The following is a 21067-nucleotide window of genomic DNA, read 5'->3' on the forward strand; positions in this document are numbered from 1 at the left end:
GGGGTTTTTTTATCATCCTTGGAGTACACAGCTGGTCAACAAACTGATGGATTTTATTTAGAGAATATCTCTAATAATAGCTCTTCCACCTTCACTCTCTCTTTGGTCAAAGAATAGCTTTATTTTATAAGTCACTTAGGAATTGCTAGGAGTTCAGGAATCATAAAAGTCAGAAAGTTTTAGCCACCCACAGCAAAGCAGACCAAGCTACAATTTAATACAATAATAAACTAAAACCACAGCTTTCAGTCTTTATGTTTCTCCATCAGCTTTTCTTTTCTTTCTTTGCTCCACACTTCTTTATTTTGGCTTGCCTTCCTTGTTGTTTAACTCTAAAGAAATCTGCAAAATGGTGCAGTTCTTCAAAAAGATGTAGCACGCTATGACTAAAAAAAGTCTTTCCTAACTTAACTTAGTAAAGCTTAATAGTCCTTAAAGGTAATTAAGAAATGAAAGGCACAGCTTACTGTACATTTGAAAGATAAATTTCAAAACAGCGGCTTCTTCAACGACGAACAGATTGCAGCCCCTTCCCCCCAGCATTTGGCATGCAGCAGCTTCCAAGTGCAGCTCCTGAAGTTGCTTGCAGACCTCAACTGTATCAGAGGCTCTTGAAAGGTAATTTGTAGACTCTCCCTGAGCCAGGTGGGTCATAAAAACTGAAGGAATGCCAGTCCCTTCAGTTAGTAGTTGAAGAGCTACAGCCCAGGGAAAAACCCTTTACGCATCCCTTCTTGAGCATGGCCATCTTGGTGGGAAGTTGTTTATTTTCTATTTTCAAGCAGATTCCTCCCCCGCCCCAATTCTGTAATATGCAGAACCTGAATTGCCTATTGTAAGTTAAAAGACTACTTTTCTGTCTGTGACTTCAAATTCCATTCTGTGCTATGTATGTATGTATGTATGTACTGTATGTATGTATGTATGTATGTATGTATATGTATGTATGCTAATCTATTGGAGAACCCCATATAACTCAGGAAAAATAAGCATCCCCTTTAAAAAAATGAAGGTGAAAAAAAGGAATCCAAATGTCATGGTTCCAATAGATGAGACCAGTAGAAATAAGAACTCTGAGGCAATTGTTTTCCTCAAAGAATACTTTTAATGGCTACAAAGTATCAGCATGAACAAAGGTGAAACCAAGACTGAAAGTTCCCTCCCCCCAAGATACAAAGTAATAAGTTGAACTTCCCACCCCATAATATGTTATAAATAACAATCCCCAATTAACTACCTTGGCGGGCTTTCTAACGGAAGCTCCAGCCCACCAAAACTCATATAGCTTGACCTTGGTTCCCACAGGAAAGTTATTGTTATGGCTAAACTAGAAGAATACATATCCCCCCTCCCATTGCTGTGGCAACCGAAAACAATGTAAAGATGGCTGCAGACAGAATCGTTTGAAAGTTGATAGTCGGATCCCCTAAAGAAGAGAGAAATCCTGTAGGTAGAAAAGAAATTAGAATCATATATCATCCCTAGAGTTATTTGGATCTTTATCATAAAATTTACATATTAATCTATCAGCTTTTACATCAGCACTTTTTACCCAGGTGGCCTCTGATAGTGGGTAACCTTTCACCTGCCCTAGATACTGTAACCTTCCCTTATACAACCTAGAATCAAGGATTCATTGTATTTCATAATGAGTTACTCCTTCCACTACAAGGGGACCAGGTGCCTGCTTTGGAGGAGGTCTCAGTAAGGACTCTCTGTATGGCTTCAATAGACTGCAGTGGAACACCGGGTGAAATTCCCCTAAAAGGGGAGGGAGCTTTAGTTCCACGGTGACTGGGTTTATGATCCGCACTATGCGGAAAGGTCCAAGGAATTTTGGTCCCAATTTTTCACTAGGCAGTTTGTGTCTTAAATATTTTGTAGAGAGGTAAACTTTTTCACCCACATGAAATAGCCTCTGTGGGGCCGTTCTCTTATCTGCCTGCTCTTTGTATATTTTTGAGGCTTTTGTTAGAGCCACTAAGCATTGTCCCAAATGGTTTTCCAAGAAGTCACCCTTTGATCTAAAGTTTGAGAAACAGGAGGGTCTTTGGAAGTTCAGGCATGGGAATAAATCCCCTACCAGTAGCTATTTTAAAAGGAGCAAGTGAGTCCAGTGCTGCTTTGTACTGTGTTATTGTAAGCCACCTCGGCAAAGGGGAGGAGGTCAGCCCATGTTGTTTGTTGGTAATCAACATAGCATCTAATATATTGTTCTACCATAGAGTTAGCTTTTTCAGCAGCTCCATTAGTAGATGGATGAACAGCTGATGACAGTCCCTGCATAGACCCAATAAGTTTCAGAAGTCTTTCCAGAACTTGGCAGTGAACTGCACCCCCCCCCCTATCTGAAATAATCCGCTTTAGAGCTCCATGGTGCCAATAGATATGCTTGAGAAACATTCTTGCTAGTTTCTTTGCAGAAGGAAGACTGGTGCAGGCAATGAAATGAGCTTGCTTAGAAAAAAGTCAATCGCAGTCCATATTACCGTATTTCCCCTACTTTGTGGTGATTCCACAATAAAATCCATGGCAATTTCTTCCCAGGGTTGGGAAGGGTCTGCGACTCGCTGCAATAGTCCAGGGGGCTTACCTGGAAGTTTTTTCATTGTTGCATAAGTTGCACAGCTTTTCACATAATTCTCAACATCTTTCTTTAACCCTGGCCACCAAAACTGACATTGAATTAAATGTAAAGTTTTTAAGTGGCTAAAGTGGCCTGCTTGTTTGCTATTGTGGCTGCGTTGGAGGCCCTGAACTCTTAGGGTTTCTGGTAGATACAGTTTCGACCCCTTCCAAGCCAGTATGGTTTTGTCAGGAACCAGGAATCGGTTTTTAGCCTCTTCGCTAATGGGCTATCATGTTCAGTTGATTTTGCCTGTATTGCCCTCTATTGTTACTTGAGTGATCAACTCCGGTTGAGGAATAATGGAGTTCACAATCTCCTCTTGTCGGCTTTTGGATTGAGGCAACCTGGATAGGGCGTCAGCTAGGAAATGTTTTTCCTCCCAGGATGTATTTTAGTGTGAAGGTGAAATGGTTACAATACTGCAGCCAGCAAACTTGTTTAGGAGATAACTTAGGGGGGGGGGTTTCAATGCCTCTAGATTTTTGTGATCACTCTATACTTCAAACAGTAAATTGCTCCCTTCAAGGAAATGATGCCATGTAAGCAGAGCCCACCTTACCACAAAAGCCTCTTTTTCACAGACCGCCCACCTCTGTTCAGTGTCTGTTAATTTTTTAGAGGTGTAGGCACAGGGCTCCATTCTTGTTCTTTTGTAAGAGAATGGCTCCTACAGCCACATCGCTGGCATCAGCTTGGATGATGAATTGTTTTTCAGGATTGGGATGTTTGAGAATGGGTTCTGCTGCAAAAGTATCTTTAAATTCTCAAAAGCAGTCTAGCATTCAATGGACCATGGCAGTGGCTGGCAGGATCGTGGCTTCCCCCCGTTTTTCCCTGTTTTTAACAGTTCAGTAATTGGCAGAGCAATCTCAGCAAAGGAGGGGATAAACTACCAATAGAAGTTTACAAATCCCCAAAAACTCTGGACTTGCTTACAGGTTCATGGGGGCTGCCATTCTAGAACCACTTTTAGCTGGATCCATCTCAATGCCTTCGCTGGAAATCCTATACCAGGGATGGCGAACCTATGGCATGTGTGCCACAGGTGCCATGCAAGCTGTCCCTGATGGCACGCGAGCCATTGCTGGGTCACTTCTCCCTTCTTCCTCTTCATGCATGCGCAGCTCTTTGTGCTCTCTGTGCATGTGCAGCTCTTTGTGCTCACTGCGCATGTGCAGAGAGAGTATAAAGCAGGAAATTTTGGAGGACACAGCATTTGCAGCAGAAAGTGCAAGAGAGAGGATGAGCGGACAGCGGACAAGCGACCAAGTGAGTGAGCCAGCCGACAGAGGTAGGTTTCAGCAGCGGGAGTAGTGGCGGGGGCAGGGGCGGGGGTGCTTGCCTTCAATGGTGGGAGTGGGGGTCTTGCCTTGGCCTTCCTAGGCCTCCCTCGTGCGATCCCGCCCCCTTCCTACCGGCCTTCAGGCCTCTGGAATGGCTGTTGCCACAGGCCACTGCAGGCCCTCCATGGGTCCTGCCCCTCCCTACTGGCCTTCGGGCCTCCAGAACGGCTGCTGCTGCTGCTGCCACAGGCCCTCCAGAGGCCCAGAAGTTGCCAGCAGGGGCCGGGGCCAGTTGCAGCCTCCCTCCCACGTCCTCCCATCCCAATGGGACCACGGAGCTACCTACCAACGTGGCCGGCCTCTCAGGGTATCCAGACGAGGTAGCTGTGAATGGGACTTTGCCTTGCTTCTTCCTGCTCGTCGGGCGGCCTGATGGGCAGGGGGAGGAGAGCCTTGCAGGACACGTATAGAAGGGAGACGGTTCAGTGAGGCGAGGGACATGGCTGCTGGTTAGGAATCACACAGCTGGGGGGGGGAGCTGCAGGGGAGGGCAGGGGGGCTGCTTCGGCCTTCCTACGCCTCGTGCAATTGCAGCTGTAAGGGCGGCGGGGGGGCTGTCTTACCTCGCCTTGCCTCATGCTCCTGCAAGGCGGCGGTGCCAATGGTGTGTGTGGGGTGGCCTGGTTGTCTGAAGCTGCCTCATCTGGCTGCTATGCTCAGCAGGCCCAACGAGGCAGCATTCACACTCACTCAGCTGCCCAGCCTCATGGGGCAGTGGCAATGGTGTTTGTGGGGTGGCCTGGTTGTCTGAAGCTGCCTCAGCTGGCTGCTGTGCTCAGCAGGCCCAACGAGGCAGCATTCACTCACCGGCTGCCCAGCCTCGAGGCAGCAGCAAGAGATGGGTGTGCATGCAGCAGTGTGAAAAATGGTCTTAAGTCACTTTTTAAAGTGCCATTGTCACTTCAAACCATCATTAAGTGAACTGTTGTAAGATGAGGACTACCGTACTTTATCACTTTTTTTCCTTTTTTGGGGTCATCAAGTTTACATCAAGTTTTTGACACCTTGGTAGGTGACTGGAAAAGCCCTGTTACAGCACCCGGATTGCAGCTGCTTTCTTGCAGGTATGTGGAATGGCCTGGGACCCACAGGATTTACAAAGTTAGGTGGGGAAGTTGGTTACAGCTTTTTAGGAAAGATAAAATAGACAACCAAGAATGCTTCATTGACCATTCTTTGTTCAGATTTTATATCAGTTGCATCGGCTAATACAGGCGTTCCGCTACAGATTTCTCTGCTATTTTCAGTATCTGTTAAAATGAAGGAGTACTTTTCCAACACCTGTAAAATCCAGGACACTGCTTTCATTGTTTAATTCCCCCCTCCTAGATTGTTGATTCAGGGAATATTCATTTCTTTAGTGTTAACTAATATTTTTAGTTATTTTGAGATAGATTTGTATTGGTTTCTTCATATTTTTTTAATTTTGTGTTTTTTTAGACTCAAGTCTTATATACTCACCCAAAAATGACAACAGCAAAAAATCCAAAACAGACAGTGGAAGATCATTCCAAGAGGCCTGGATACAGTCATTTGGAGTGATTGAACACGGTGGTAAAACATTATGTGTCCTATGCAACGAAAGTGTTGTGTGTCACACATCAAGTGTCAGACGGCACTTTGAAACCAACCATAAAATGTAGCCCAACTTGGTGATAATGAAAGGAAAGAGTTTATTGAAGGGAAATCGAGGAGCTATCATTCCCAGCATCTTAGTTTTTCCAACTATCTATACAGAACCAATCATCTGACAGCTGCCAGTTTTAAAATTTCACTGTGCATAGCAAAACATGGTAAGCCCCTCTCTGTATGCAAATATGACCTTTTTGATAATGAGCCCAGAGAATTGAGGAAAGCTTGAAAACCAAAACTAAGCACATCAAAGATTACAAATGTTTTTTAAAACATTATTTATTAAAGCAAACCTATGATGAATGAAAAGTCAGAAAACTTGGATCATACAGTACATACGAAAGACATTAAAAAGCATTTAAAAAGCAGAGATCAAGAGGAATTTAAAACTATTTAATAAGGATCTTAATAAAACCAATTCTTCAAGGGGGAGACAAATAGTGGACAGGGATAAAATATAGATAAATAGATAAAGTAGCAAAAGGAAGTAGGGCTATCTTAAGAAATATTAAAAGAAAGAAAGGAAAAAATCTTAGTAAAGGATGCTCTTTTGATTGAAGAAATCCTAAAATCTAGACATATGTAGCATTTTTATCTCCAATTGTACAATTTAATAATTGAAGAAAATGAAAATTTGTTTAAAATGCTTCATTTTAGCATAAGAAGACATTCTGAAGATCCTCAAGAAAAAGGAAAAAAAACTCCTCCTCCTTGGTGTAATATGTGTGTATGGAGATATTTCAGTGCATCTTTGCCCAAAATGGTGAACAGAACTGAAGAAGCTTCTTGGATGAGAAGTGAAATGTCTTCAAAGATAAACAAGGAAGTCCAGTTGCTTCTTGAAAAAGCACTTTTGTGACTTCCAGCCCTGATTTTATATTCTAATTATGTCAACAGGGTGTGGAAAATAACAATTTTAGAAATAGCAAGTTATACCCTCTGACTCTTTGTGAGATAAAAGTTAGCACTTTTTCTTCCCATTTCTGTTTTGTCAAATAGGGCATATAAATGACTGGACAGAATAAAGGTGGCTAATATTTTTCCTCCTATTTCCACTTAAGAAAGAGGAGCTTCAAGCAGTCAGAAGAGCAAAATTCCACAAGCCTTCAAATTTTCATTTCTTCCTCAGATGTGTTTGCCTTTGCCAGATTAGGGCTTTTTTTCCAAATGCAGTTGACTTTCCCCAAAGTAGCAGAATTTAGGGACACCTTATAAGGAGCAACAATCAGCAGGGCAGCAGCAGGGCTTCACTGACTTCCATCTTCATTGGTTCGTTGGAAAAGAGTCCCTTGACTCAAGTGAGTGCTTCAGAAAGAACCTCAGACAGACAGGCAGCGCATTCCTTCAAGGTTGGTTATAAGCCCCACATTTACGAAGCAGCAAATGCTAAGCTATGTCCATTGGTCATTTCTGCAGCCAGTTCTTCCCCTCCATTTCTTATTGCCTTTGTTGAGCATTTGCCTGAAAGGGGGCTGGCAGGATATAGGGAAGAAAAGCGCCCCAGGGTCCAGATGGGGAAGACATTTCGATAGGAGTTATAATTGATAGCACAAGTCTTGTTAAACACACCTGCAATATTTTCCTGTAAGCAAAATAAGAAATACAATGTAAAGCTTCCCTCTCATCTTTCTTGTGCATTACATAGCACAAAACATCCTGCAGGAAAGGAAAATAAAACATGTGAGTCACCTGCCACCTAACATACATGACCACACATATATTAGAAAACTTCTGACAAGTTGACTTGCCTTGTATATCAAAAGAATAAAACGTCTAGAGACTTCCGGTTAGGTGTCGTGGAGTGATGGGCGCAGGAAGACGGGGCTCCGTCTTCTGAATTTAATTTCACCCCGCTGGGGACCCTAAAAAGGATCGAAAGTCACCCCGGAGAGGCGACAAAGAAGGACGGAACCCTTGTTGATCTCGGAGGGGCGGGCCCCCCTATGTTTGATTTGAGGAAGCCCTCCAAACCGGCAGGGGAAAGACTGGCTACATTCGTGTGGCCAGTCAGAAGCTGCTGACAACCAAAGAAAATAAGTACTAACAAGCAGCTTTTGAGCAACGTGGATGAAACTGGGTGAGACTTTATGCTCTCTTTATGACTTTAAGACTTTTTCCTGGAAAAACCTGTCCAAAGAAAAGAATCCTCCCCGATGAGAGAGGGAAGAGGAATTTTTGCCCCATTCCCTCAGGAAAAGAAGAGCAGTGAACTAATTGCTAGAGGGAAAACAGAGAAAATTACAAGATTAATTTGGAATCAGTACAGATATATAGCTTTGAAATTTGGGGACTAAAAGTGATATTGAGACTTTTTTAGAAAAGAGACTTGAAAAGCTTTCAATATAAGTTTGGATTTAAAAAGCTGGAAGGCGGCGTCAATGACATCTAGTGGCAAACCACGGCACTACAATTTATTATGCTTAAAGGAAATTTGGTTTGAAGCCCAGAGTCAGATAAGACTTTTGTTGTCCTTGGAAACTCACTTTTGAAGACTGCAGCTGGGAAAAGGGGAAAAAACTCTTGGACTTCTTATCTATGTGGCAGAGACGATAAACTATTTTGAAACTGGCCTGCCTGGATTACAAATATAAATACTAACTGACTTTTAGAGCTGTGTTGTGGAACTTTTTCCCTATAAAAGAAACATGCATTACTGATTGAGATGGTGGAATACTTGGGATTATAAACCTTTGATTGATCAACAACTTTTAATTGCTTTTTTGTCTCTGGACAGAAAGAATATGTTTTTCATTGGACAGAAAAACTTATATTGCTTATATTTGTTTAGGGGAGGCTTAAGGATGGACTGATAGGCTGGCTGAATAATTTGAAGTTCACATGACAATTGACTGAAACTTTTAAAATCCCTAAATAGATTGGACTATAAAGACCACATACAAAAACAAAATGGATGTTTCATACTTAGCCTTAAATGATTAAAAAAAAACCACTTGTCTTCAAAACTCCCAATAAGAAAATGTTGATGAATCTCAGAAAGAAATTCTATGTTGAAATCAATAAAAGAGATAATTGCCTTAGCTCATGATGAGACTAAAAATAATGCAAAGGAGATAAAAGAACAATTTTCTAATCTAAACCTACAAATTCAGAAAATGACTACAAATAAGGAACTAGTAACCCAGAAAACAGAAGGAAAATTAGAGGAAGCAAATCCAAGGATGGAGGACCTAAAGGAAGGAATCAACAGACAGACTCAAATAAATGAAGAATTAGAAGGCATAGCGATAATACTGGAAATGGAAAAAATATCTTACATCAAGATCTCAGAATACATTTGAGGATAAGGAAGAAGAGCTGATCAAATGTAAGATAAATCTGTTAGGAGAATTGTGGAAAATTGGAGAAGGAGGGAGACTGTTTAATGAATATAAATGGGCTGAGCGCTCTTCCAAAAATACTTTAATCAAATTGTCTTTCTTATTCCAAACAATATACACAAAAATAGAGGAAGAACGGACTTCCGGTGGCTCCGCGGCGACGGAGACAGCCTTCCCGGGCTGCCCGCGGCTCAGCTGTTGTTTTTTCGCCCGAAACAGCGCCGATCAGCTGTTCGGGCGAATTTGAAGCCCCCTCCTCGGGAGAAGAGGAGGGGGCGAGCTCCCAGGTAGGGGTAGAGTTCTCCAGGGCCGCCTGAGCTTATGGCTTGGGCGGCTGAAGGATTGAACTCCCCCGTAGCCTGGGCTGCTCCCAGCTGGCCGGCGCCTCTGCTCCTGATTTCTTGGAGCAGAGCCAGGCGTCTGCGACCACCCCTGCCTGAAGGAATGACTATGGATTAAAGGAGCAGGCAGAGCGATACAAGAGGAAAAGGCGAAGAGGATTATTATATTTTACTCTCCAGCTTGATGGACTTTTTTGGATTATAAATCTGAAGTGAAAGTGCGTCACATTTGGTAAAAGATGGCGGCTAAACCACCCCCTAAAACTCTTCGGAGTGCTGGAACTTCTCCTGTGCAACAATCATTACTGCAGGCGCTGCATCCTCCTGATGTATTGACATCAAAGGACTTACAAGATGCTCTTGAAAAACACACCCAGGTAATTTTGGAATCAATTAATGATAGATTTGTACAGATGGAGGAGAAATTGGAGAAATTGGAGGAGAGAATGGAGGAGAGGATGGAACAGAAGTTCAGAGTGATGAAGGCAGACATCTTGTCTTCAGTGTGTAAAGTGGCTCGCTGTGTGGAAGAATTGGAGGAAAAGCTAGAAGATTTGACTCAAAAGAATGCTATATTAGAAGCAAAAGTATTGGAGAATGAAGATAAAGTGGAAAAGGAACTGAGTCTTGCTCAATATTACCAGATGCAGTTTGCCATTAGAGTTAGAGGCTTAAAGGAGAATACCAAGGAAGATCTAAAGCAGCTGGTTTCTGAGGCTTTTGAAGTAGTGTTGAAACAGCCAGCATCTGAAATAAAAGGAGGCATGGATAAAGTGTTTCGTGTGAATTCATGGATTGCTAGACAGAGAAAGTTGCCTAGAGATGTGGTGGTATATTTTGCAAAAAGGGAAACTAGAGATGAAGTTATACGAGCTGCTTATGATACTAAAGTTGTGATTGCTAATCAAGAAGTTTTGGTCTTAAAAGAAATTCCTCCAAAGATTTTAAGGAGAAGGAAGGATTTTACATTTCTTGTGCAAGAGCTCAAGCAACGAGATATAAGGTTTAGATGGGAGATCCCAGCTGGGTTGATGGTGACGCACGAAGGTAAAAGGTACCGTCTGGTTACTGTGATGCAAGCGCGTGATTTCTATAATAATGTTTTAAATGCAACGCCATTAACACTTCTGGAAGCTGGAAAGGGATCTGGAGAAGGAGTGCATCAAGAGGTCGAAGGTGGTCAGATAGAAGACAACGGTGTTGGAGGAGATCAAGATACAACTTCGTCGGATGATTCTATAGAACAGAGGGTGACGCGTGCTGCTGCAAAACGATCTAAGAAGAGAAAATAGCAGGATTTGCAGAAGTCTATGGAATTTCTACGACGTATTCATAGTCAAGTATGGGAGGTGGGAAAAGATTTGGGTGTAGACGCAATATATTTTTTATATGTGGTGGTTTTGTGGAAAGGGTGAGTTTTTTTTGGATTAAAGTTTGGTGGAATATATAGAAGATTTCCAAATGGAGGTTAAAAGTTTTGTTCGCAATCTTTTTTATTGTTTGGAATAATTATAGATGTGCTGGAAGAGGAACGGCCGATTACAGAAGAGTGGACTTTAAAGTTTTCTGATTTGGTTGAGGTGGCGAAGATTTTGGTTAATTTGAAAGATTATTTGTAAGAACGTTATATCATGGAATGGACAAAATGGATGGAGTCTATTTAGGACAAGTATAGGTTGAGAAGTATTATATAGTATTTGAATAACTCTTTTTTCCTTTTTTTCTGTTTTTTTTCTCTTTCTATTTTGGGGTTTTTTTTCTTGTTTTTAATGTATATTTAATATTATTAAGGTTTGTTTTATTCTATATAAGCTAGAAAGTGTTTCTTTTTTATTTTAGTTTTTTATATATATTTAATATTGCCAAGGTTTGTTTTATCCTATATAAGCTAGAGAGTGGTGGATTTTAGAATTTATAGTTGTTAGTACATGGTTGCTTATGTTTGCCTTTCTTTTTTTTCCTTTTATATATATACCTTGTATTCAGCTCTGGGAAGTCGGGGGGGGAGGGGGGGAGGGGGGGAGGCAGGAGGGGGGAGGAGGGAGGGAGGGAGGGGGGGAGGTAGGGGGGGAGGAGGGAGGGGGAAGGGGGTTTTTTTAAAGGAAAATTGTATTTTAAAACTTTTCAATAAAAAAAAATAGAGGAAGAACTACTTGATGATTCAAATGCATTGACTTGAAAAGTTAGTTGGCAAAGGAAGAAAGCTAGAGTAAGCCTGAAGAAAATAGAGATTTGACTCATTAGATGGGATATTATACTATTAAATAGATGTTTGAAAATGGCTAAGAGAATAGATAATTGTTAGAAATAAAACTAGAAAGATAGGATTTGTAACCAGAATAATATATTTTGGTATGAGAAGGAAAATGCCAAGAGGGTCTGAATAAGAGAAGCTTTTGGTTACCCAAATATAATTTATTATGAGAAAACTATAAGTGATAGAGACGCTTTGAACATTGATGGGAAATCAAAATTTAAAAAAGCAGGAAAACAGGATATTGACTGAATAAATGGATTTTAAGTACAAATACAATTGAGATATGTTTTGGTTAGAAAAGATATTTTAAACTGACACTATTGATATTATGTATAATATTAGAAAAATGTGATAAAGATGTTGATATTCAGTTTATGTATTAACAGCAATAAGAATTGTATTTGCCTAGTGTGGAAAAATGTATATCATTGGAAGAAGAGAAGAAGAGTACTGGATGGTGTAGTATTGGATCTGGATTGAGAAGTTAATATGTACCACGAATTTCTAGTTTTACAATCATAAGTACCGTACTTAACAAACAACATGTTATTTGGGTCCATTAGTGTGCATGATGTTACTTTTAATGATTGGTTCACAGTGATGTGTGTTTCTGTGACTGGTTCATGGCAATGTATGCTTTTCAGACTTGTGTAAAAGGGAAGCCACTGAAAGCAGGGATATGGTCATTTTGGAACTTACTTCTGGGCAACAGAAGTCTTATTCCTTTCCCACCTGTCTGCTGTGGTTCATTGGGTCTGCGTTCCAGGTAAAAGGGCCTGGGCTTTCTGGGACAAGAGGACTCTGAGAACTAGACCTTTTAAGCATTAATAACTGCTGGCATGACGGTTCCTTGTGAGCAGCCTAACAGTGAGAAAGAGCATGCCACCTAACCAGGATGGGGCTATGCAGAAGACAAATAAGAACTTATCAGTAGATCCTACACAGCAACAGCAAAGGAACTCCTTTGATGCTGAAAAATTTGCATGCAACCCAGGAAGGTTTATAAGGGCTAAGTAATTGAGGCATGATACTCATAAGCAAAGGCAGGTGAACTGAAGAAACATTTTACCTGAGGCCAGTCCCCATTAGGCAGCTGTTTCTCAATCAACAATTTAATTCCCTTTTCCAGAACTCGGACATCTGGGTACCTGCAAAGCAAAATGAACCAATCTGAGGCTGAACAGAAATGGAGCCAGTGAGTTCTAGTCCTCCCTTAATCACAAAAGCCGGCTAGATGACTCTGGGCCGGTCACTCTTTCCCAATCTAATTCACCCCGCAGAGGGCAAGCAGAGGAGGTTGGAGCATAATGTGCATTGCCTTGAGTGCACCATATAAAGGCAGGAGGGAAATCATCCTCCTCCTCCGCTTCTCCTCCTCCTCCTGCTCCCTAGAAAGCTGCTACAGGCAGGTTCAGGGAACTTAACTTGCAGTTAAATTTAGAGAAAGAAAAGGTAGCAGAGGAATCATCTATGTTCAGAAAAGCTCTTTCTGTGTGTTGCAGTATCCCAACCACAAAAATCCAGGCCAATCTCTTATGAAAATTTCCATTAGAGGCCTGTGATTTGTTACCCAGTTCACAGCAAACAACTAGAAAGGTGGCTGAGGGCATTGCTGAATGCTCTTGTGTGTCTAATAGGTTTTCAGATTCCCATTCCCCTTCAGATTCTATTCCCAGCTCAGCACACTTTATGTGGAATTATAGAAAATGGACTGTGGATGTGAGACTATGGAGAAAATGCTGTTTCAGGAGACGTCCTAAGGATACAGAGCCTTGGTGGAGCAGTGGGCTAATGCCTCCTTAAGTAACACCAGCTGCCTGCAATTAGTGCAGGTTCGCATCCCACCAGGCTCAAGGTTGACTCAGCCTTCCATCCTTCCGAGGTAGGTAAAATGAGGACCCAGATTGTTGGGGGCAATAAGCTGACTTTGTAATAATGCTGCTTGGGGGTGTGTGTGAAAGCCCTAATAAGCAGGCATATACATAGAATGAAGGCTACTGCTAAGCTTGTAAGCCGCCCTGAGTCTTCGGAGAAGGGCGGGATATAAATGGAATTAAAATTAAAAAAAATACTATTTTGCACAATCAGTTACAATACCTATACTGGAAGTTGTTGCGTGGACCTGGAAGGGAACTCTGTCCATCCCCAGCTGCCAGATAATTGGAGTATCAAAATAATTGCTGCTACCTGACTCATGATTAGAACAGAGGCCACCGGTGACCAGAAACGGGAAGCCGGAGGCCAGGGGTCCTGCAAGCTCTTACCGGACAGCCATAAGTCCCAAGAGAGCCCAACAGGTGTTGTGGATCTGCGACGTGGTGCTCTGGACATATCTGCGTTGTTCACAAGACTCAAAGTCCTCTCCCCAACCACCATCCTCCATCTGCTTGGAGACCAAGAACTCACAAGCCCGGGACACTGCCTGACAGGCCACTCTAGGAGAGGAAAGGTGGAAGGATGGAAATTCAGGGCCGCTCTTGCCAAAGGAGGGATTGGAAGAGCAAGGCCAAAAGATTTTACCCTACGTTGCTCCTGAGAAATTTCTTACACTGCCAATTTTTCCTCCCATCCAGCAGAAACGAAAGGAGAAGGGGGGTGACTCACCCTCCACAGTAGGTCTGCTGCATACAAGCATGTGCTTCCAATCCAAACCATGTGCCATAAGTGAAGCACACACCCCAGCTTCTGAAAAGGAGAAGAAATCAGTCAGCAAATTCACAGAGAGAGAGAGAGAGGGGGGGAGGGAGGGACACACACACACTCACACACACACACAGAGAGATATGTGCCTGCCAGAGGCAGGGGTCGATCTTCCAAGTCCACAGTGTGTATCCTTCTGCTACAATGACAAAGGGCCACCAAATGCAACCCAGCAAGTGAGAAAACAGGATCTGTGAAGCAAACCAGGGACCTCAATATCTGCGCTGAGACATTTTCCTATCCAAAGAAATGTCTGAAGTGGACAGCCCTAAAACTGTCAACCTGCATTTATTCAGAAGATACTCACCCTTCCCAGGAGCCATCAGCTCTCTGCTTTTTCTGACAATACCTCAAGCCCTTTTCCAGTATCTCTCTAAGTAAAAAGGAAAACACAATGGGAAATCATTTCAACATATCCACTCTCCATTCTCTCCCTCCTAAGCAATCAAAATTTTCTCTCCCCTTAATGATGTTTCCTCCCCTGCCCCGATTCTGCAGTTTGTCCTCTAGCAGACTTTCTCAGAAGGAAGGTTCTTTACCTGACTTCCAGGGTTCTGTGTTCCGGGAAGAACTTGTGGAAGTGCTTCAGTGCCTGCATCACAGCTGAGGTGCATTCCACATAGGTATAGTCAACCATGATATCACCTAAACACCACACAACAAGTAGGTCAGCACAGAGTGGTCTGGATGTTGGATGCAGGATATACTTTTCTTTCTTCCAGTGAAATTCTGAGACATATTTTAGATGGTGAAGCCACGAAAAGGTCAAGAAAGCTTTTTATTCTACAAAGGCAACAATCCCCTTGGCCAGAATAAACAGTAGCACAGACTGACATCAATTGTCCAGAAGGGGAACTGAAGACCCTCTAGAGAAAATAAAGAAGCCATACAAGTCTTTATCCTTACCAAATACCTCTGAAGGATTCAATAGCTCCAGCAACCAGCCCCCGCGCATGGTTTCATAGGTTGAAAAGCCACCGTCAGCATTTTGCATGTTCAGCAACTAAAGAGAGAGGACAAAGAACAATCTGACTTGGCCAAAGAGGAATCTTCAAGAAGCTAAAAAAGTTTCAGAAGTTATCTGCCTTGAAAATCTTCTCTAATGGAGCCATCATTCCATCTGGATGTATATTCAGCCCTTATTTCCCTGTGTATCACAAGGTATGAATTCAGTCTAAACTTATTGTTTAGAATAGAATAGAGCTGGAAGGGACCTGGGAGGTCTTCTAGTTCAGCCCTCTGCTCAAGCAGAACCTATACTGTCTCAAGACAAGTGACTGTCCAGTCTCTTTTTAAAAACTTCTAGTGATGGAGCACCCATGATTTCTGAATGTAAGCTGTTCCACTGGTTGATTGTCCTCGCTGTCAGAAAGTTTCTCCTTAATTCCATGTTGCTTCTCTCTTTGATCAGTTTCCAACCATTGTGCTCCAGGACTTTTGAAAGATATGGTGCAATGGTTCTGAGATAATGTCTGCCAGCTCTTTCAGAACTGTGGGTTGTAGTCTGTCGGGTCCCGGTGATTTATATTCATCAAGGTTGGATAGGTATTCCCTCACCATTTTCTTGCTTATTTTAATTTTTGGTTCTAATATTTCTTGCAATGTTTTTTTTGTGTGTGTTTTGGGCTATAGTTTCTTTTTGTGTGAAGACTGACGGAAAGTATGAGTTAAGCAGCTCTGCTTTCTCCCTGTTGCCTTAATTTCCTTGCCATCTTCTCTCTTTAGTGGGCCTACAGTTTCCTTGATTTTTTTTTCTTGTTGTTACTATGTTGGAACTTTTTTTTATTGCCCTTGATTTCTGTTGCAAGTCTGCTTGTTCTGAGCCTTTGCTTTCCTGACTTCATCTTTACATATTCTGGCTTTCTGCTGATAATCGGCTTTATGTGCCCCTCTTTTCATTTTTTGTATTTGTCCTTTTTATCTTTTAGTTTGTTAGAGAGATCTTTGTGAAACCATGCTGGTTTCTTTTTGGATTTCTTGTTTTTCTTTTTCAGTGGTATTGTGCTGGTCTGGGCTTTTATGATCACATTTTTCAGGGTTTCCCATGCTTCCTGTGTTTTTTTTCCCCTTTAGGATTTTCATCGATGGGATTTTTCCTAGGTTCTCTCTTGAGTTTGTTAAAGTAGGCTCTTTTTAAGTTTAGGACATTGGTTGGATCGTTTTCTATTCCTAGTGTTTGCATTATATTAAATTTCAGTATGACGTGATCACTTTCACCCAAGGTTCCGATAATTTCGATTCCCACTATCACTTCTTCTCTGGTTGTAAGGATTAAGTCCAGTATAGCTTTACATCTAGTTTGTGAGCACACCTTGTATTGTTGCTCTTATTTGGCTATTATTGCTTTGTTATGTACCACCTAAAGTCATAATTGATCAAGGCAGCCTAAAAATACAGTTAAGAGAGAGCATATACATAGTTCTACTTCTTGTTTGAAAATCTCTACATGTAGTCCTCGGGTTATGACCCTAATTGGAACTGGAATTTCTGTCACTAAGCAAAGCAGTCATTAAGCAAAACATTATAGGACCATGCCATTTAGCAATGGTCATTAGGCAAGGACTTCACACTTCTCTGCCCTGCATGAACTGCCTCTGCTTTAACTCCTCCCCAACACAAGCTATCTCCTTAGTATCTTTGCCCTTTTGGTTGCTCTGCAAAGCATGGCCAAGATGAAGATAGCTGGGGGAGATGGATTCACAGGAAGAAATTTACTTTTCTGTGCTCACCACATTTACAGCATCAAAGAGACGACTGGGTGGGATGTGTTCCTTGATGAATGGGCACTTTTCCTGTAACAGTATCACAGACTTCAGACCTTCTGCAGTACAGTCAGCAACGATCCAGCCACAGTCGCGAGTACTGAACGGATATCCACCCTATTGGTTATTAGACAATAGTGGTTTAGTTTGGTTTGAAGCACAGAACACAAAAGAAAACAAATTTGCAAACTAAAATAGCAACAGTCATCAAGAAGAAAAAAATGAATTACATATCCTGGTTAACTAAAGTTTATGAAATATGGTGAAAATCAAAGACAAGCAAATACTTGTAAAAAGCTACTGATTAATATGTAAACTATTAGGAGGAATGAATAAGTTGAATGAGGTGGGAAAAATAACCTTGAGAAATATGTGTCATAAAACAAAAAGAGACAAAATCAAGAATGTATGCTTAAATGAGTATTAATTGAATGCAAAATAGTCAGCACAAAAGATGTACATTGAGATTATAAAGAAAAAGTCAATGAGCTGAGAGAAAGAGAACAACTAAAAAGTTATTGTATGTCTGGATGGAGTTGACGAGATTGTAAAAAGGAAAAATAGTAAATTACACAAGGCATCTATGCAGCAGTGTCAAAACATGGAATCAAGGATGACTTACAAGGATGAAAAAGTGAATGGTGGTGTTGCTGTAATCTAGGCTCAACTATTTTTCCTTTATTTCTTATTCTTATCTTCTAATTTCTCTGGCTTACTCTTTCTTTCTCTCTTTCAGCACTTTGCATAGCACTGTTTACCCCCAAAGGGCTATGTATGCATATAAATTACCTGCATGGCCACAAATGTTGATTTAAACACATTGCTCTAGCACTCAGACATTAGCAACAAGGTCATGAAAATACTGGAAATCTCCAATTCCTTCCTTGAGGTAAAAATTACCAGGCAAGATACTCTATCTGCCTCTGTTTAACATGTATAGCTGAAGTCTAGATATTTGTTAACCTGTATATAGAAGATGGCAGCAATGAAACTCTGCTTTTATAGTGATGATGCAGATTTTTGCAGCATGGATCCGATAGCTTTGCTTTAAATGCTTTGAGTGAATGAGAGTCAATAACTTATCATTACAATCAATTCCAATGCCACCATATTTTGCCTACTGGGGAAAAGAGAACAATTCTGCCACATCTAGAAAAAAGGGAAATGCTAAAATATGCCTCAGTGGCTACAGCCTTTCACTGAACAATCTCATGCACAATCCTACAGTGTGACTGTCCCTGATGTTTTACACTGTTAGATCATTCAGCATAGAAGCAGGAATGCAGAAAACTTCTTCAAACAAACCACAAAATCTACTCAACAATTACAAACCTACTTTGCTCGTTTCAGCCTTTTTATTCACCCTAGCTGTTCTGTTCTAGGGTACAAAGAAGCTTTCACAGCTAATTTAAGATCTTGTTTCCACTTTCTGTCACCTTGTATAATCATACCTTGTTCATCTGACGGTAGTACTTTTCATAATTAGGTGGATTATCTGGAATCTGGAGGAGATAGAAAATTATAATGAACACATCTTGCAGGAATAAACCACAAGAAAGCTACTTAGTTCTAGCTATGGGGTTGAGAAGAGAGAACCAGTTTGGTGTAGTGGTTAAGATGGTAGACTAGGAACCTGGAGACGGTGAGTTCTAGTCCCACCATAAGCATGAAAGTCAGCTGGGTAATTTTGGGGCCAGTCACTCTCTCTTAGCCCAGCCCACTTTACAGGGTAGTTGTTGTGGGGGAAAACTTGAGCTGTTTACAAAAGTAATAAAGGCAGGATATAATAATAAAAATCAGAAAGGATGGGAGGTATCATTTGCTTTCTCCACAGTACTATTTCTAGATTCAGGGTTTTCATTTTCAAGAAGAATTTTTTATCCACTTATCGTCTACTTTCTAAGGATCTCGGATAGGCAAATGTTGTTGATGGGACTATCAGATATGGTTAGTTTGTTCTCTGATGTGATTAATTCTTTTTAATCAAATGTGCAACTAGACACAATGTCTGCAGTATATAGCTTGAAGCTCGCTGGGAAAGAATCCTTCAAGTATAATCAAGACTAGAATGTGACATTTTACCTGTGCGATTCTGAAGTGCTGATGTGCATGTATCAGACAGCTGTCAAATTCAGGGTTCTCCTGGGCACCAGCCTTTTAAATAAAAGAGTTTAACTTGAAGTAAAGCAAGGAGATCACTTTAGATTCCGATCAACTTCTGCAATTTTTTCTTTAATATTTTATTACCATTAATTTATGTTCAGGATTTATGGCTAGACTACTATGTACAGTCACTACAAATCACAGCCAACATAATTATAAAGAGCCTTGGTGGAGCAGTGGGCTAATGCCTCAAGTAACACTAGCTGCCTGCAATTAGTGCAGGTTCGCATCCCACCAGGCTCAAGGTTGACTCAGCCTTCCATCCTTCCGAGGTAGGTAAAATGAGGACCCAGATTGTTGGGGGCAATTAAGCTGACTTTGTAATAATGCCGCTTGGGGGGGCGAAAGCCCTAATAAGCAGGCATATACATAGAATGAAGGCTATTGCTAAGCACATTGGTTTGTGCTTAAATTGTAAGCCGCCCTGAGTCTTTGGAGAAGGGCGGGATATAAATGGGATTAAAATAAAATAAATAAATATTAATTATATCCAGTTTAAAAATATAAATAAAATAAGGAAGGAAAAGAAGCCAGAATAAGGCTATCAGCACCCTGAGTAGAAGGTGATGCAGTTTCATTTCTTTCATTTTTCTCTCACAATTGCAACATGAAACTGAAAGAGCAGCTTTGGGGCAGGATTCTTGTTTAAATTATGATACAGGAAAGTGCAGCTAGTTAACTTCTCCACAAAGTACACCAAAGTTAACAAGAAAAACCTGTAAAAAAAGGCTGTTACCTCCAGAAAAGCTTGAACAGCAAATGCTGTATCCCAAACCTGTGATCCATTGGTACCCTAAAAGAGAAGATAGTTTGAAATGATGCTTTTTGGTTGCATTCTGAAATATTCAGCATGCATACTGTTTCAGCCAGCAGACTACAAGCAATCAATTTCAATTCCAATTCCTTCCCAGAGTACAGTATGCTAAGGGATATTCTTCCAGGAACCCTTCCTCTAGCACAAACAGCCTTCTACTTGGAACCTTAATGTACTCTTCAAGACAATCTCTCTCTCTTGCAATATAACCTTTGATAATCCTTTGCTACTTAGGAATTGCTTTCTAAATGTACTCCTTTCCACACATGGAGCAAGAAAAAAATGTGTGTCACTCCTGCTCTCATAACTTGCTTTATCACTCTTGTTTTTTCACATTTAATGGCCCGGGTGGAGAGAGGAGTGAGGCTGAGGTGTGGTAGGAATTTGTCAGAAGATCAATCAGAAGAAGAGAAACAGTTCTCCAAATCCCTGATCCCAACTTTCTCTTTGGAAATGATTTTTAGACAGTCACTCATGCCTAGTCACATCCTGGCTTGACTACTCAATGCACTCTAAATGGGGCTCTATTTGAAGACCACCTGGAAGCTTCAACAAGTCCAGAATGTAACAACCTACAGGCAGCGACAGACATGCCTCAGTATGCCCATCTAAAACTTCTGTTTCACAAACTGCACTTGTTGTTTGTTTCCAGCTGTGATTTAAGCTGCTGTTACATATAAAACATACATGGCATAGGGCTTGCTTGCTTCAGGGACTGCCTGTCTCTCGTAGCATCTACCTGGCAGATTTCTTCCTGCAGGATTTGCACACTTTGGGTTCCTTGGATTAAACAATGGCATCTATTGGAACCCTAGAAGTAGATCTTCCCAGTGGTAGAACCTGCCCTCTGGGAACAGGTTCCCCCAAGATCCAAATGGCCCGCACTCCGCTATTATTTGAAAGAGCTAGGAAGACATGGCTTTTCACTCAGGTCTTTGACATGGGAGACACCTTCATTTCATCATGCTTGCCAACTTTTAGCTTTTTGTTTTTTATTGATTTTATTGTAAGTTTTCATTGCTATGAAAAATTGATAGGATGACATGTAAGTTTAATAAATTACTATTGTTACTGCTAATTTTAAGCAG

General features: G+C 41.3%; 1 protein-coding gene across 2 annotated transcripts in view; it reads right to left on the bottom strand.

Annotated features, from left to right (window-relative positions):
- Positions 1-5637: 5637 nt before the first annotated feature.
- The window catches only part of LSS (lanosterol synthase), a 35110-nt gene continuing 19680 nt past the window's right edge, over positions 5638-21067 (bottom strand). For both annotated transcript variants that reach the window (XM_083374738.1, XM_083374739.1), the window contains exons 12-22: positions 19902-19958; positions 19085-19156; positions 18454-18504; positions 16970-17119; positions 15147-15243; positions 14780-14885; positions 14548-14613; positions 14145-14225; positions 13805-13975; positions 12610-12688; positions 5638-7186 (exon numbers count right to left, since the gene is read on the bottom strand). In XM_083374738.1, coding sequence (XP_083230864.1) covers positions 6974-7186; positions 12610-12688; positions 13805-13975; positions 14145-14225; positions 14548-14613; positions 14780-14885; positions 15147-15243; positions 16970-17119; positions 18454-18504; positions 19085-19156; positions 19902-19958 — 1143 coding nt within the window. In that variant the 3' untranslated portion in view covers positions 5638-6973. The remainder of the gene's footprint in view (positions 7187-12609; positions 12689-13804; positions 13976-14144; positions 14226-14547; positions 14614-14779; positions 14886-15146; positions 15244-16969; positions 17120-18453; positions 18505-19084; positions 19157-19901; positions 19959-21067) is intronic.

Source organism: Vipera ursinii (assembly GCF_947247035.1).
Source record: "Vipera ursinii genome assembly, chromosome: 1".
Taxonomy (NCBI): domain Eukaryota; kingdom Metazoa; phylum Chordata; class Lepidosauria; order Squamata; family Viperidae; genus Vipera; species Vipera ursinii.